Below are 17,726 nucleotides of genomic sequence, written 5' to 3'. Positions count from 1 at the left end.
AATATTATAGTAGAATATTTCTACTATGAGTAGAATATTACAGTAGAATCCTTATAGTTAAATGAATATTCCTTTTCATTAATGTAGATACATAAGAATGAATGCAGCAATATATTTATTCATGTTAGTTTAAATATGTTTTTTGAGGACCAAAATATTTCATGTGGTCTTCAGCTCTAATCAAGGCAGGTTGTCCAGAACAAACAATGATCAAGGGAACATCGCAGTAAAAAAAAAAAAAAAAAAAAAAAAAAAAAAAAATATATATATATATATATATATATACACACACATATATATATTTTTTTAAAAAGCCAAGAGGCACAAAATATGGAAAAAGGAGGAAAAATGGGAAAAAAAAAAACCATACAGTTTTTCCAGTTCCAAAAGGGTCATAGCACAATATGAACAAGATAAGGAGAGTACCCTTAATAGAACTATCCAAGTAGCTTTATCCTAAAATTTCTAAGTAGTAAGAGTAATTCTGAATTTTGCTAGCAAAGTGTAAGATAAGGTAAATGGAGAAGACTCAAAGTTTTATACCTTTTTTTAAGGGCATAAAAGGGCAATTTTCTCCTGTATGGGCATAAAAACTACTGATATGGTACCTACATTTCCCAATTTTAAGTACTACAGAAGAGTCAAATGCTAAGCAAGCTACTTCTATTCCCTGAATGGGAAATAACATTAATTTTGAAGTTTACTGTGATTCTTGCTGGAAAAATAGAAGAAGCAGAGCAGAAATCAGCACCTGAGCAAACACATATTGGCCTTGATGCTCGTGATGTTCTAAGCCACCTCTCTCAGCTCTGACAGGGCTTTTTATATACTCACATCTTTTCCCAGGAGTGTCTTAGTGTCTTGCCAAGAGTGACACCCAGCAATAAATATACTACCCGGAGTGTGTTTAAGAGAGGAGGAAAGACGAACTACCACCTACTTTGTTCTGGATACTCTATTTCCAGTACTGCAGTTTAAGATCGCACCACCCCTTTTACGGAGCTGTTAGTCAACTGGAATCCCAAGTCCGTTCTGCTCATCCACCAAGTGACTGGCTCTTGCACAACCGCTCGCTGCACAGTGCCTCTAATTCAAATTCATGCCTCAGCAAAATCACAAATAAGTCACATGCTATCTCACTTTGAAGAGTTATTCTCCAAGTAGGAAAAGAATTATTCTCAAAGTTACAGAGTAGTAGAGAAAACATCAAACCTTTGAACGCAATGTGTTACATCTTCACAGGATCTGGCTCGCTCACTCAAGTGGTTGAGTTTCACTTCCATCGTCTAAGTGTCACACACTTCTGTCACATTACCACCTGTTCTATCTATGGTCCTGGTGCTCACGCTTACTGTTTTAACACTGTTTCTTATGATAATATAATATAAAATTATTCTATGTAATTATCTGCTATTAATATGCAATTGTTCGATAAAGACATGCTAATACATGAAATATTATTACATAATACAGAAACAGGCTTCACATAAAATATTATTATATAATAAAACATCATAAATAATATTTAATTATATACTATGTAATGCTACATATAAAAGTACAATACATAAAGTTATATTACTATCATTACTTTCTTTTCTAAAAGTTTCAAGGAATGCTCTACTCCAGAAGCTAAAGCATTTCATGAATAAATTCTCTGAAGGCAGGCAATACTTTAAAAAATTAACAGTATCTTAAAACATGTCCATTATTTTTTAAAAAATGAACTCTGTCTTGTATTCTCTACTCACTTTATTCATTTGAAAGATGGTTTCCTGGGTTCACGTTAAGTTCTATTTTTTTTATATTCTGAAATCCTAAAAACCCTAATGGGTTCAGTATCACCTAAAATATAATAAACTTTATTTCTTTTCTCCATTTGAAACATGGATAAAAGACACACCATATAATACCGGTCAAAAGAACTGGTGAAATTCTTTTTAGTAAGTTTAGGAGGAAGTCCAGTATTTGCTTGAATAATTGAAAATAATATTAAAATCACAAATGAAAGGTACAAAGACCACTTACACCTGCTGCTTTATTCATGCAACTTCTCTATATTTAAAAAAATAATTATAAACTGCTATCAAATAATTAGAGTTTAGGCTTTATTTCCTTTCGGAAGATCTGAAAATTCTAGGATAATAAAAGTGTTATCAGACAGGATGTTCTTCCAGGGAAACTTCAAAATACTGCATTACAGTATTTAAGCCCAAAATGGTAGCTAAAAACAAAAGTCACTTTACAACAGTGCTCTAACACTAATGCAAAATATTACTAACTAATTTGTAGGCAAAATAACTGCAATTTAGAAAATAATATATCCTAATTAAAAAGGCCACAACTAATTATTTGTTTTAAAAGGGTTATAGGATCAGCAGTATGCTACGCCTCTGAATACCATAATAGAAACTATAAAATGCAAATATACAAACACAAAGGTAATGACTTTAATAGAATAAAAATTCTGACGAAATAAAGGGAGGACAATACTTAAAAACTATTTGAAGTCTTTCACTTATATGAGGACTTAAAGATACAAAACAGATGAACATAAGAATAAGGGAAGGGAAGCAAAAATAATATAAAAACAGGGAGGGGGACAAAAACTAAGAGACTCTTAAATATAGAGAACAAACAGAGGCTTACTGGAGGGGTTGTGGGAGGGGGGATGGGCTAAAGGGCATTAAGGAATCTACTCCTGAAATCACTGTTGCACTATATGCTAACTTGGATATAAATTAAAAAAAATAATAAAATTTTCTAAAAATGTTAAAAAAAAATATTTGAAGTCTATTTTATATACTCTGGTAATTCAGTTAACATGAACAAGGCTTAAAAAAGAAATTTCCTAAGTAGATATTCTCTTTCTCAGCTCCCAGAAATGCAAGACAAAAAAAAAATCCAAGTTAAATGTAAAGTAGACTCAAGACAAAGCTAACCTCAGCTACTGATGTTATAAGGTAGGCATTTAGAAGCTGTATCACTAGTGACTTGGGAATAATGTGTTAATCCTCATATGTAAAAACGTTCTATTTGAGAAAGCAGCAAGATCCAACATCTGTTCCTATTAGCAACCAGAAAATCTTCTTTAAAATTCAGGGTAGTTTTGCCTAACTATAAAAGAAAGCCAATCTCATTCTCTCATTCTATGCAATGCCACAACTCTCAGCCATGAATCAAAAAGAGAAGTAAACAATTACATTTCTGAACAGTCTGGGGAAAATAAAAGGTTGGGACTTTAAAAGAAATATGATAAGAAAAAAGTTTAAAGAGAAAAACATGATCACACCCAAGACAAGTGTTCTCATATACTGCAGACAGCTGTGTAAACTGGTATTGTCCTTTTTGTTTTTTTTGTTTTTGTTTTTTTTTTAATTTTTTTTTCAACGTTTTTTTATTTATTTTTGGGACAGAGAGAGACAGAGCATGAACGGGGGAGGGGCAGAGAGAGAGGGAGACACAGAATCAGAAACAGGCTCTAGGCTCCGAGCCATCAGCCCAGAGCCCGACGCGGGGCTCGAACTCACGGACCGCGAGATCGTGACCTGGCTGAAGTCGGACGCTTAACCGACTGCGCCACCCAGGCGCCCCTAGTATTGTCCTTTTTGAAAGAAATCTGTCAAAAAGTTTCTAAATTAAATTATTTATGACCTTTAATACACTAATCCCACTTCTAGAAATCTATGCTAAAAAAAGTCTTAGAAAAAAAAAAAAGGCTTGCACCATGACCCAGACTAGGAAAAAACCATTGGAAACAATCCACCGATATGTTTAAGAACATTACAACATAGCCACTGAAGGGAATTTTATACAGGTATTAAAATAATGGTTATGAAAAAATGTATTCTATAAAATGTTCAACAGAAAGGGCAAGAGACAAAATTAGTTATAATTCAAATGCATATACAATTATTTTTAATATATGTACAGAAAAAGGACAGATGAAATAAAATACTATTATTAATTATACTAATAAGCAGAGTTAATGGGTGACTTTTTTAATCTTCTTGCTCTTTTTCCATGTTTTTCTAAATGTTTGATGAACCTTGCATAATGAGTAAGTAAAATTTATGAAAACAAGTAAAAACCTTGATTTGGAAGTAATTAAGAATAGGGAGGGCATAACCAAATTATTTGTAGAATTATTCCGATTGAAATAAATATCACAGATCATAAAGTTTAAAGTAGGTAAATTTAAAAAGTCAAATAGACTGGTTTAACTTACGTAAAGATCTTGTTATTAATCAATCTCACCTAAGAAATGTCTCATTCTATGCAAATGAGCAGTTAAGTTAGCTGTTTTAAAGATTTAGACATTTAAAGGAGGAGACATTTGATTTACATATTTTTTAAAAAGAACACTGAAATAGTATTTCTACTCTATCAACATATACAATTAAATTATTTGATAGTTCATATGATATAATTTCATGATTTTCACATATTATTAGATTTACAAAAATACCATTTGTCTTTCTCCTTCCTCTATTGTATATATGAAAGCAGATTTAAAATTCTGGACCATGAAAAGTTCTAAATAAAACATGTATAGAAAATAAAATTTTATCCAGTAATGCTTCCCCATTTTAAAATCATCTGATATATACTTTTTTATAATTTATGTTTTCTTATGCCAATACTTATAAGAACCAGCAAAAGGACAAAGACTTCTCTCTCTGGGCAAAGATTTGAGGAGGAGGAAGACAAAAATGAATAGAATTATTGGAAATAGAAACAAATTATCCTGAAGCCTAAGAACCAAAAATACACTGTCAATCAGAAATTAAATCATTCCTATAATTCATATGAATTCTCAAAATTCATATTAATAAAATAAAATTAAGTACTTAGTGCTATTCATAATGAAATATGAAAAATACTGTCATTTACTACTCACTACATATTGTAAATAGGTCTTTCATAAACTCATTTTCTCAATTAATATGCTTATTATTCACTATAGGATACTACATTAATACAACATTACAGGTGCATTTTGCACATATCTACTTCCTTCATTAAAATAAGTTCCTTGAGATAAGAATGTTTTACTCATTTCTTATTCCCACCCTTCTTGGCACAAGGTCCACAGGAGCTTTAATACATGTTAAATGAAACTTAATTCATTACACATAGGGTGACTTTTAAAAAAGCTGTTTATTTATTTTGAGAGAGAAAGAGATAGCAAGCGGGGGAAAGAAGGGGCAGAGAGAGAGGGAGAGAGAATCCCAAGCAGGCTCCACACTGTCAGCCCAGAGCCCAACATGGGGCTTGATCTCACTAACCATGAGATCATAACCTGAGCCGAAATCAAGAGTAGGATGCTTAACAGACTGAGCCACCCAGGCGCCCCACACATAGAGTGACCTTATATCCTGCACAGTCTGGGACAGTCCTGGTTTTGTCTGTAGTACTAGAATAATAAAAATAGTGTTACTTTTCACTTTGAAAGTGTTCTGATTTGGACAATTAACTACGTGGAAACACTAACTGTAGGCAAATTAAAATTATTTCTAAAACTGTCAGTACAGTTTCCAAAAAGCACGGAACTAGACTGGACAAGAGCACGGAGCACCATCAAAGAGAGTAGCAGAGGTAATATGAGAGCAGGGATGAAGCAGAAGCCGCTTCTGCTGCTTGCTGGTCTCAAGAGGAAGCAAGTCCTACATTTAGAGATTCTTCCGAAGGCTAGTTCTCCATTTAGACCAGTGCTGAAGGAGCTCTCATTTCACCTAGAGATGCACAGAATTCAGAGATGTAATACCAAGTATTACATCTTCTATAGCTGCACACTGGCCAAAGCAAAACCACAATGAATCTGTATCTGAGGGCACCTTTTGAGACAGCATCCATTTATTTTTTTAATGGGATAACTGGAATAGATTTCATATTATTCTTTTTACATAGAAGAAAGATTTTATAAGAACAACCTTCAGGAAAAACAATAAACCATTAATAAGGTTTCACTGACCTCTGAAATTAAGCATTTTATTGATGTATAAATTTGATGCATAAACATTTCATTAAAATACACATTTTGCTATCAGCTGAATTGTGTCACCCTCCCCAGACTCCTATGTTAAAGTCCTAACCTCTGGTACCTCAGAATGTGACTGGGTTTGGAGATAGAATCTTTAAAGAGGTAATTAAATTAAAATGAGGTCATATGGGTGGGCTCTCATGACTGGTCCAATATGACTGGTGCCTTTATTTATTTATTTAAAATGTTTTTTTTTTAACATTTATTTATTTTTGAGACTGAGAGAGACAGAGCATGAATGGGGGAGGGTCAGAGAGAAAGGGAGACACAGAATCTGAAACAGGCTCCAGGGTCTGAGCTGTCAGCACAGAGCCTGATGTGGGGCTTGAACTCACAGAGTGTGAGACCATGACCTGAGCCGAAGTCGGATGCTCAACTGACTGAGCCACCCAGGCCCCACTATGACTGGTGCCTTTATAAGAAGAGATTAGCACACAGATACACAGAGGAAAGACCATGTGAAGATCCATGGAGAAGATGGACACCTGCAAGCCAAAGAGAGAGGCCTCAGAAGAAACCAACTCTATCAACACACTGATCTCAGATTTTAGCCTCCAGATTTGTGAGAAAATAAACCTATCAAGTCACCTAGTTTATGGTACTTAGTTATGACAGCCCCAGCAAACGAATACACATTTCTAAATATATGTCTGAAATACAGAAGTAGAAAATAAACAAGATAAAAAGAAAATAAACAAAATTAATATATGCAAAACTACATATTCTAAGTGCTGAATTTTTAAGCTGATTTTTTTTTTCAAATAGGAATCTATTTAAGGGTAATTTTGATGTCCAACAAACATCAAAGCTTAGTGGCTTCGTAGTCTAATTTCAAGCAAACATAAAAATTATGAAGTAGAATCTAATCTTGATGAAATGAAGCAAAATTCTGAGCCTAATACTAAATCTGTCGAAATTTCCATAGCTCTCATACTCCATATGAATCTGCAAAACTCAGAAAACAATTATTTTGTAAATTACTACTGCATATTACAAAATAATGCATGGTAAAAGAAAATCCCATCCCAAGGGCAAGAAAGGACAACTGGGTTTTTCTGTAACAGAGAATAAAAAGTTCACTACAATGGTTTCAGATTCCACTTGAAACTACCTTTGAACTACAAATTGTTGAATTTTGGTATAATAGCAAAGAAGAATATTCAAAATTATCTGAGAAGGCTGTTAAAAATACTCCTCCTTTTATCAATTACACATCAGTGTGAGACTGGACTGTCTTCATATATGTCAAACAAAATAACATACTAAAAGACTGAAGGCAGTCTTTTCTACAGATCTTTTTCTACAAATCTAAAAATCCAGCTATATTCCCTTAAGCTATTCTTTAAAGACTGCAAAATTATAAATTCTTACTGATGTTTGTCTTGAAAATTCATTTTTTATAGAATTATTTTATTAATGTAAACATGCAATAGATTCATTACTATTACTTGAAAATAAATTAATGCATTTTAAAATAATTTCTCAGTTTTAATTTCAAATACAATAAATATCAGTAGCTAGAACCTACATAAAAAAAAATTCTTTGAAGTCCTTGTTATGGACTGCATTGGGTCCCCCGTCAAACTCATTTGTTTAAGCACAATTTGTCTGTATTTGGAAATAGAGCCTTTAAGGAGGTAAAATGAAGTTAAATGAGGCCATAAGGGTGGGATGTAATCCTATAGGACTTAGGGTCCTTATAAGAAAAGGAAGAGACACTAGGGACCTCTCTGAACACAGATGAAATGCCATGAGAGGACACAGCAAGAAGGTGGCCATTTGTAAGCTAGGAAGAGAGATCTCACCAGAAACTAACCCTGCTAGCTCCTTGGTCTTAAACTTATAACATCTGGAATTATGCAAAAATAAATATATCTGTTACATAGGCCATTTCAGTCTGTGTATTTTGTTATGGTAGCCCGGGCAGATTAACATGGTCCTCAATGTTTTGGAAAAATAATCGTAATTCTCATCAGCTATTCAAAATAGAAAAAGGGACAAAATTGAAGTCATTTTTTAAATAAGTTTATTTTTGCTTGATGTGTAGAAAATCATACAGAACTCAAAGACAAGAGAACAGTGAAACAAACTAAGGCACTCACTTCCATTTTTCAGAAAACCACACTTGTCAATGCATTTGGCTCTGCAAACTAACTCTTAGAGCTCCTAAGTCTACTAAGTTTTCGAATATAAAATCAGACATAAAACCAAAGAGAAAACTGTCTGTTTTACTTCATCTGAGGAAAAAATAACAAAAGGACAAGATGACATGAGGAAATCAATCAGTAGATTGATAAATACACAAAGTATAATTTTTTTAACCACATAAAACTTATCAAGACTAAAAGGAAATAATAATATAATTAATACAATGGTAAGAAATTCTATTTCACTAAATGCAACAATAAAAGATTTTGCTCTCCTAAGTAATTATAGTTGACACAGCAAAAAAGAAAACAAGGCTGTGGAAATCATGTTAAGAACGAAAACTATAATAGTAATAGACCTTTACGTAATTATTAAGTTATAAAAGTTTAGATGAATGGGAAAAAGTGCATTTGCTTCAACAAGTTTCTGAATTTCACGGATACAAATATGTTGTTGGGTTGCTTTTTAAGAACATAAATTGTGCACTTAAGAACAATTTTATGCATAGTAGTAACTCAAATAAAAAAATAAAGAAAAATGCTTTTCTAAGGCTCTAATACTAGAAACAGACTCAAAATTACATTTTAATAAATTTCATTTCATGTAACTTTGTATGGAAAGAAAATACTAATGCAAGTTGAGCTAACTTTTTTTGGTTTAATGTTTATAAGAAAAAATAATTATGCCGTCTGTATGGAAGAGTATAATCAATCCAGGGGCATGCAAGTATCAACTTTATCTTATGAGAATTTCTCCATGTTCCAGTTACTTCATTCCTTATTACATGCTGCAAAAAGCAGTAATAATTTTTATAGCCAAATATCACTTTGTAAGATACCAGGTGGCTTTCAATATTTACCATATAAGTCATGCATGAAATTTAAACATTACAAAAAAATGACTTACCAGTTGACACTCCTGAAATATGCACATTTTCAGAATGTTCTGCAAGAGCACCATTTCCTAAAATTAAACACAATAATAAACTAATTTCCAAGATAAAATTTATAAAGTTTTTTTCGGATTCTACCTTTAAAAGAAATACAACTACATAGAGATACTTGTAGTGTTCAGGAACTAAAATCTCTTATGATAATCTTCAAAACAATACAATGAAGCCCCAAATTATAACCGTAGTAGGGATAACAGAACATTTTGGAAATCACAACAATGTGGTATTATATACATGAAGATCAAATTTATAGATCTGATTAATATCAGGAAAAAAAATTCTATCAAAAGAGAACTCAGAACTACTATTAGAAAAGAGAATCACATACTTCTTCAAAACAGCATCCCACCAAGAGCATGCTCAATTAGTCCACAATGCGCTTACTGCTTAATGGTCATACATGTTGGTACTTAAAAAATAATAATGTCTTTCTTGCCTTGTCTTCTAAATCTTTCAACCTCTTCTCATCAACAATTCTAATGGTTCTAAGAGTAGGGACAGAATTACACCCTATTTTGGTATCTGCTGATTTCCTGCACTTCTTACCACAAAGTTGGGCACATGGAAGCATTAAAATAACTGAAATAAGTTACTGAGGGTCACCTCAAACTCCCATTTAAAGTGCTGAGGATATTTACTCCTTCAATTAATGTGAACAGTGTCCCTTCAGGTATTCTTTTTTTTTCTTGTACCTATTGCTCATCTTTACTTGTAAAGTTTAGTCTCTCTCTAATCATTAGGTCGATTTGGCATCACCACAGCTCAGGAATCCAGCTGTAAGAGAAAGAATTCTTGCAGTGGGGTAGAGGAGGAAGCTAGGTGGGAGAAGGTTAGAGGGCTAAAGTAGAATTCTCTCTGACGGTTGAAAAGAGTAGAGACAATAGTAAGCATGGTAATTAACAACTTGTCTTTCACAATCATCACATTCCTGTGATTGCCTGATTATTGTATAGCACCCTGCAATATACTAGGCTCTGGGAGAGCAGAATCTGCTTATTTGGCTCACAATTGCATGCACAGTTCCTGGAATAGAGCAGGTGCTCGAAGAGCTGATGAATGAATAAATGAGGGAGGTCATGATGATGAAGTCAAATCATGCCAATTAAGCACTTGATACATTGTGTGGCGCATAGCACTGAACAAGTATTCACTTTTGTAATTGTGTAAAATATGCTATTATCAAAGAAGAAAATAATAGTCAGAAAACAACCTTTCAGCTCAACTACAGCGATAGCCTTCAAAATGAAAATAAATGTTTCCCTCCATTAAAAATGATACAATGGAAATGGAGACAAAGGTGTGATTTAGTACATAAATAAATCTGATTATAGTTATTTAAGTATTGTACATTAATACTACAGAAACCAAGATTTATTTTCAGCAATGTTAAATGCTACATAGAATTGAAACTAGAAACCCCCACCTATTTAACACTTATAACTTATAAAAATAGGTACCATAAATAAAATGATGTAAAAACTGATTCAATAAAATCAATACGATTTGCCAAAGGTCTGTATAAATTGCCTAAACTTTTGCTACTCACAAACAGGTCAGCAGTACGGGCGTCACCAGGAACTTACTAGAAATGTAGGCTCAGGCCCCACCCCAGATTACTGAATCAGAAGGTACATTTTAACAAGATGCTCCCCACTCCCAGAGATTTTTATGTAAATTAACATTTGAGTAGCACTGGTTCAAACCTTCTACTTGTATATTAGAAACAACCACAAATTATAACTGTGTAATCTGTGACCCTAGGTTTCCAATATCCTTAAAGTAGCATATTAAATTATCCTCAGGAGAGTTTTCATATTAAATATATTTCATACATTGATTTTTTCCCCCCTCAATTTGGTAGGTAGACTAAGGCAGAAAGAAAAGAGTAACATAATGTAGTATTTAAGACTGGATTCTGAACTGGATTGCCAGGATTCAAACACCAGCTCTACTTACTTGCTGTGCAATTTAGGCCAAGTTACCTAACCTCTTTGTGTCTTAATTTCATCTCTAAAATAGAGAAGATAATACCTATCTCAAAATGCTTAGTAAACTTCTCTAAAATAGAAAAAAAAAAGAATTTAAATATCTATCAGTATGCAAATGAATAAACTAATATAACCTTATAATAAAATATTCAATAAACTGAATGAATTCTATATGTACTAACTTGGAAAGATATGCACATTAAGTTACATGTTTCAGAATAAGATTAAAATACGATCTGATTAGAAATATGATCTAATTTTAACTAAAAATGATGTATGCAGAGCTAAATGTATATATTTACATAAGCATATGATATACATATGTATATATACTTATATATATGTTAAAGAGTCTACGGGTATATATAAATTGTGGAAGAAAACCCCTGGGACTGGAATTAAGGAGGAAGACACGGTTTCTATCCTTCAGCATTGACTGAATTTGTTATAACAGGTGTGGATTTCTTTAAAAATTTTAGGAGTATTCCTAAAAACACAGGTGAAGAGATTATAGTTCATTTCCCACCTTTGTAAATAAATGGAAGTCTGATAAATATTTTGAAATATTATAAAATATTTTAATTTCATAAACATTAATGATTTTAAAACTGATAAACAATATCTGAAAACATAAAACATGACACTGCTAATTTCTCATACATTTACTCTACCTTAAAAAAATCCTATTTAGAAGTTAAAAAAAATCAATGATTATTTCTGTTAACATAAATAACTTAATTTAATTTAATTAATTTAATTTTATATTTTATTTCAGAGAGGGCAAGCAGGGGAGAGGGGCAGAGGGAAATAGAATCTTGAGCAGGTTCCACGCTGAGTGTGGAGCCCCATGTGGGGCTTGGTCCCAGGACTCTGAGATCATGACCTGAGCCAAAATCAAAAGTCAGATGTTCAACTGACTGAGCCACCCAGGTGGCTCTTCCCCTTTCTTTTTCTTTTTTAATTTTTTAATTCACTAATTAACTTAACTTTTTAATTTACACCCAAGTTAATTAGCATATAGTGCAACAATGATTTCGGGAGTAGATTCCTAATGCCCTTTACCTATTCAGCCCATCCCCCCTCCCACAACCCCTCCAGCAACCCTCTGCTTGTTCTTTATATTTGAGTCTCTTATGTTTTGTCCCGCTCCCTGTTTTTATATATTTTTTGCTTCCCTTCCATTATGTTCATTGTTTTGTATCTTAAATCCCTCATATGAGTGAAGTCACATGATATTTGTCTCTTTCTAACTAATTTCGCTTAGCATAATACCCTCTAGTTTCATCCACGTAGTTGCAAATGGCAAGATTTCATTCTTTTTGATTGCCAAGTAATACTCCATTGTGTGTGTGTGTGTGTGTGTGTGTGTGTGTGTGTGTGTGTGTGTACACACAGACTACACTTTATCCATTCATCCATCGATGGACATTTGGGCTCTTTCCATACTTTGGCTATTGTTGATAGTGCTGCTATAAACACTGGGGTGCATGTGTCCCTTTGAAACAGCACACCTGTATCCCTTGAATAAATACCTAGTAATACGATTGCTGGGTCGTAGGGAAGTTCTATTTTTAATTTTTTGAGGAACCTCCACACTGTTTTCCAGAGTGGCTGTACCAGTTTGCATTCCTACCAGCCATGCAAAAGAGATCCTCACGCCCCCCCCTTTCTTATAATTAACACTAGAAGTAAGTGAGCTACTTTACATATACTGCCATTCTACAAAAGTATTTTTACAAAGATGACAGTTATGTAACACAATTATTTTGATATTATAAGCAGACAGCTCCCACAAATCAAACTGCACTCTCCCTAATGCCCCTCATCAGTCCCCAAGAGAAAACTCCACACATAGAAGAATGTACATATGCTATCTTCTCACTATAACCACAGTGTTCAAATGCAGCCATGCTAGATGTTCTCACAGCAGTCCCTTTTAGAGGTAACATGTACTAGAAAAACACAGGGTCTGATAAATCATTACTTCTATAACTATACATTAATAGCTAATTAATTAATGGATCAGCTAATTAACTATAACTCCTAATAAAGAGTTTTCAAGCAGGAAAAAGTTATTATCACCTAAATCAGGAAATAATGTATTATGGCTTAGATTGTTTTTAGTCCCACTAACCAAATACCAAAGTTATCAATCTCCTCTATTTATTATTTTTCTTTCCAAAACGAAACATGGTTTTGTAGTTTTTTACTGCAGTCAAATGAAAGAGAAAGAATCTTCCAAAAGTGATCCTGCTTTAGAAAAGAGGCCACATAAGGAGGTGAGTTGGAGCTGTGGAACCAGACTCCCCGGAATCATCCCCAACTCTACTATTTATTTAGTCATGAACCTTAAATAAACTACTTCTCCTAAGATGTGTTTTCCTCACCTGAATAAGCAGGATGTCATCATTAAGAGAATGCCTAAATGTACGGTCTGCATCCTTATTGCTTTGTAATTTTCTGTTTATTTGTGCTTATATTTAAGAACTGAAGTTCTTAAAGAATAGCTAATAAATAGAGCTAAGATTTGACAGATATGTGCCAGCCAAATCCTAAGTGCTTTACAAGCCTTCCCTCAGCTCATCCTTAAAACAATACTTCCTTTTAGAGATGAGAAAACCAAAGCTTCTAGCAATTTAGTAATTCTTTCAAAAAGCTAGTAATTGGATGAATTGAAAATTCAAATCCAGACACTAAGAAGTTTGTGTTCCTTAACTTTTTAAAAAGAATTCAGAATGAATGTATTTCTTGTTTACAAAAAAATAGTACTTGGCTTTCAGAGTTAAAACCCGCCTGCCACAGCAATTCCAGTTTGTATGTTGGAAAGTCACTGGTTTAAAATTTAATAAGCAGCATTTACAAGTAACTTATATACTACTCAGCATCCTACAATTTCATTTTCTATGTGCACTGAGAGCAGTTATCAAACATAAATACATATATATATACACACAAAAGCAAACATCATTCCTATTTTGCTACCATATTAAAGGAAAAAAATCCAAAATCCTAATAGGGCTTACTAAACTCTCCACAGTCCAGTTCTATCTAACTACTGCAAAAGCTTCATCTCTTGTGATCCACTCTTTTTTCTTCTGTTCAGAAATACTGGATTTCTCTTAGAGAAGTGTCAGCTGTCTCTTCTCTTTAGACTTTCCTTTAATATTATTTCTTTAGGGACGTATCACCTGATGTTCCTGTACTAGGTTAGGTCATTCTGCTATAGGCTCCTATAGTTTTTAATACTGTCACTTTCTGAAAATTTCCCACACTTGTGTTTTCTGCGTAATGTCTGTATTTCCCCTCATATCTTAATCTTGGCAGCAGGGTTCGGGGGGAGGTGGTGTGATATGGTGATGGGACATAGCTAGGTTTGTTTTGTTTTGCCAAGTGACTAGCACAGAACATAACGCATAAGAAATACTTAGACCATATCTGTTCAAATAAAAGAATTGTAGGTCAGTACATAAGAGGCATAGTCCCTGCCCCAAAGAGTTGACAATCTATTGAGAAAATGATTTTAAAAAAAAACATGTGAAACAGAAACAAACGTACAAAAACAAAATAAAATTGGCAAGCTTCTTATTCAAGTGGGAAGCGCTAGAGACTTCTTTCTCTGCCAAAAATGGAAATGGAAGACAAGGGTGCCCGCTATAGTTATTACTATTAGCTAATGCAATTAAACAAGAAAAACAGTTACAAACATAAGGACGTAAAACTGCATCTATCTGTAGATGATATAATTGTGTATCTTTTTGGAAAACCCAAAGCAGTCAACAGAGAAATAATTTAAATATGAAAAATTAGTAAAGTAGCAGGATATAAAATAAGCATAGAGAGATCAAAAGCCTTTGTAAATACAAACAACAGCCAGTCAGAAAATAGAGACCCATTTTTAGTAGCAACAAAAAAAGATATTTAAAAACTCAGACACAGAACTCCTGCTGTTCCTCATGACAGAGCAATTGGTAATGGATCAGTAAATCTGCTATAACAACCAAAAAAAGGTGGAAAAAACACGTGAAAAAAATTCAGACACCTGGACAACAGGCAACATAAGACTATGATCTCTGAGAAAAGGAAAACAAATTAAGATGAGCTCTATTATAGCACTAGCTTTCTGCCTAGAGATTTTCTGGACCCTGTTACATTGAAGGACAACCCAAGTTCATTGTTCTAGTATCCAGACCAAATTTTTCTGAATTGCGCAAAGGCTATAAGACAATTTGTTGGACCTTTGTAGAAGTTAACATACATTTGTCTCCAACATTTCTACTCGTGTGATTATCAATCAGAAAAGGAAATAGTTTCTCCAACCTTCTTCTTACCAAATCCATATAACTTATAGATTTATTTCCTCTCCTACATGTTCTTCTATATTCTCCTATTTCTTCTATTCTTTATTCATCATCTGCCCTAGGGTATACTACTGGTAGTTGTTGGTTTATGGAATTCTAATGCTTCTCACTCCCTGGTTTGGAAAATCAAAATTGCATTTCCTCTTCCAGTCTTCTGACCTTTCTTCTCTCTTTTCTTGGAATTATTTTAGTATCTAAGTCAGGATTCTTGAAGTTATTCATAATACTTGAATCAACTCCTATAATCTTTGCACCTCTGTCCTTCAAGAAGCTTTTCAAAAATGGTTATTCTTATCCTTTCAGTTTGAAAAGCACATTTTGATAGAAGGGACATAAACATTACCAGTATTAACTATCTATCCAAGCAATAGTTCTCTATATCTTTGTGTTATTCTTTATTTTACAAATGTTTCAAAGATCATTTTGCCATTCTTGGTTTTTTGTTCAACTCAATCCTGAATTTTCTCTACATTAGTAATATTTATAATCTATTCTTGGTTAAATATCCTTTCTATCTTGGGAATATGTTAATTAGTCTGAAGTCATTGAGCAACCACTTAATTTCTTTAGATTTCTTCACCATTTATTCCTTTTGCGTTTGGAATTTTAATAACCAGAAATTATTTCTGAGATCTTAATAACCTCTCTGGACTATCTCTCTTTCCAGATTTCAATGTTGTGAAGGCATATGAATATTTTTTTAATTACTTCTGAATCTTTAGGTGTTAAGCTCTCTGACTGTACTCAATCCCATCTTTTTTCTTTACAGTAAACTCTACTGCTAACATGGGGCTCAAACTCACAACCTCAAGACCAAGAGTTACATGCTGTACTGACTGAGCCAGCCCCGTGCTCCTCTTTTTTCTTAAGCTATTACAACATATTACGTCTTTTGGTCTGGTCAAAGTAAGGCACAGACTAGCACACTGTTTTAAATTGAATTGTGTCACCTAAAATTCATATGTTAAAACCCCAATCCCAATGTGACAAGGGGGATAATTATGGTTAAAAGAAGTCATAAAGTGGGGACCTAATCTAATAACACTGGTTTCTCTAAGAGGTGTAAGAAATCTCTCTCCATCTGTGCAGAGAAAATGTCATATGAGGGCACTGCAAGCCAAGAAGAAAATCAAATCTCATCAGAAACCAACACTGATGGCACCTTGATCTTGGGCTTCTAGTCTTCCAGAACTGTGAGAAAATAAATTTGTATTGTTTAAGCCACCCAGTCTGTGGTATTTTGTTATGGAAGCCCAAGTAGACTAATACACACACTTTTCTCAAAGGTTTGCTGAACTAAGACGTTTGTGAATCCCTTGAAAGTGTATGAAAAATTCAGTACATTCTTCTGAAGAGAGGTTCCATTCTGTTGAACAAAATACCTATAATGAGATGTTTCATGGAAAAAGAAGTTAAGTAACCCCTGGGAGATAGAGTTATTTTTCCTACTTTATTTAATTACTGGTATTTTAAAACTATTATTTCAATCTGAATTACAGCCATTCATTATGTATTTTATAGACTTTTATGAACTGGCCTAAACCTATCTGCCACTTAAAATAATAGTAATAATTGGGGCGCCTGGGTGGCTCAGTTGGTTAAGCGTCGGACTTCAGCTCAGGTCATGATCTCGCGGTTTGTGAGTTCAAGCGCTGCGTGGGGCTCTGTGCTGACAGCTCGAGCTTGGAGCCTGTTTCAGATTCTGTGTCTCCCTCTCTCTCTCTGCCCCTCCCCACACACGCTTTGTCTCTGTCTCTGAAAAATGAATAAACCTTAAAAAACAATTTAAAAAATAAATGTAAAATAATTATAACATTACTTTTTATAAAAATGTACTTCATAATTTTCAAACCACATTCTTAACAGACATTTGTAAACTCAATGTTTTTATTTATAAACTTCCTACGGTACTATATTAGTAAGATTTTATATTTAAAATGTCTTCAAATAAGGGTATGATGACAACGAACTATTACTCAAACTAAAAATACTAAACAAATACACATTCTCAGTATTCAGAGAATGAATCAATCCCTTAAAGAACATGCTAGATAATTATGAATCCTACTGTTGAGATGCTCAGCAACACTGTTCATGGAAATAATTTTCTTTATTCTAAAATAGCTTGAATCACTGATGTAGGAAGTCACAATTTACACCAGAAAGGAACACTAAAGTATAGGAGTTCAAAGGTTCCAAACTGTGACCCCTGTGGGTCACAAGAGTAAATATGAAAA

The 17,726-nt window shown here is 33.5% G+C and overlaps 1 protein-coding gene across 2 annotated transcripts in view; it reads right to left on the bottom strand.

Moving 5' to 3' along the window:
- Nucleotides 1-17,726, bottom strand: part of LRP12 (LDL receptor related protein 12) — a 75,267-nt gene that overhangs the window by 29,500 nt on the left and 28,041 nt on the right. Inside the window, exon 2 of one of the 2 annotated variants that reach the window (XM_047088970.1) lies at nt 9,098-9,154. The exons of the other annotated variant lie outside the window; for it this stretch is intronic. Within the exon in view, the coding sequence (XP_046944926.1) occupies nt 9,098-9,154 (57 nt within the window). The remainder of the gene's footprint in view (nt 1-9,097; nt 9,155-17,726) is intronic. 2 annotated transcript variants of the gene reach the window in all.

This window comes from Lynx rufus, unplaced genomic scaffold (genome assembly GCF_022079265.1).
Source record: "Lynx rufus isolate CCGP_SWC_20201006 ecotype Redwood Valley unplaced genomic scaffold, mLynRuf1.p SCAF_26, whole genome shotgun sequence".
Taxonomy (NCBI): domain Eukaryota; kingdom Metazoa; phylum Chordata; class Mammalia; order Carnivora; family Felidae; genus Lynx; species Lynx rufus.
Note: the sequence above shows the minus strand (reverse complement) of the source record. Positions and strands in the feature narration are given on the sequence as shown.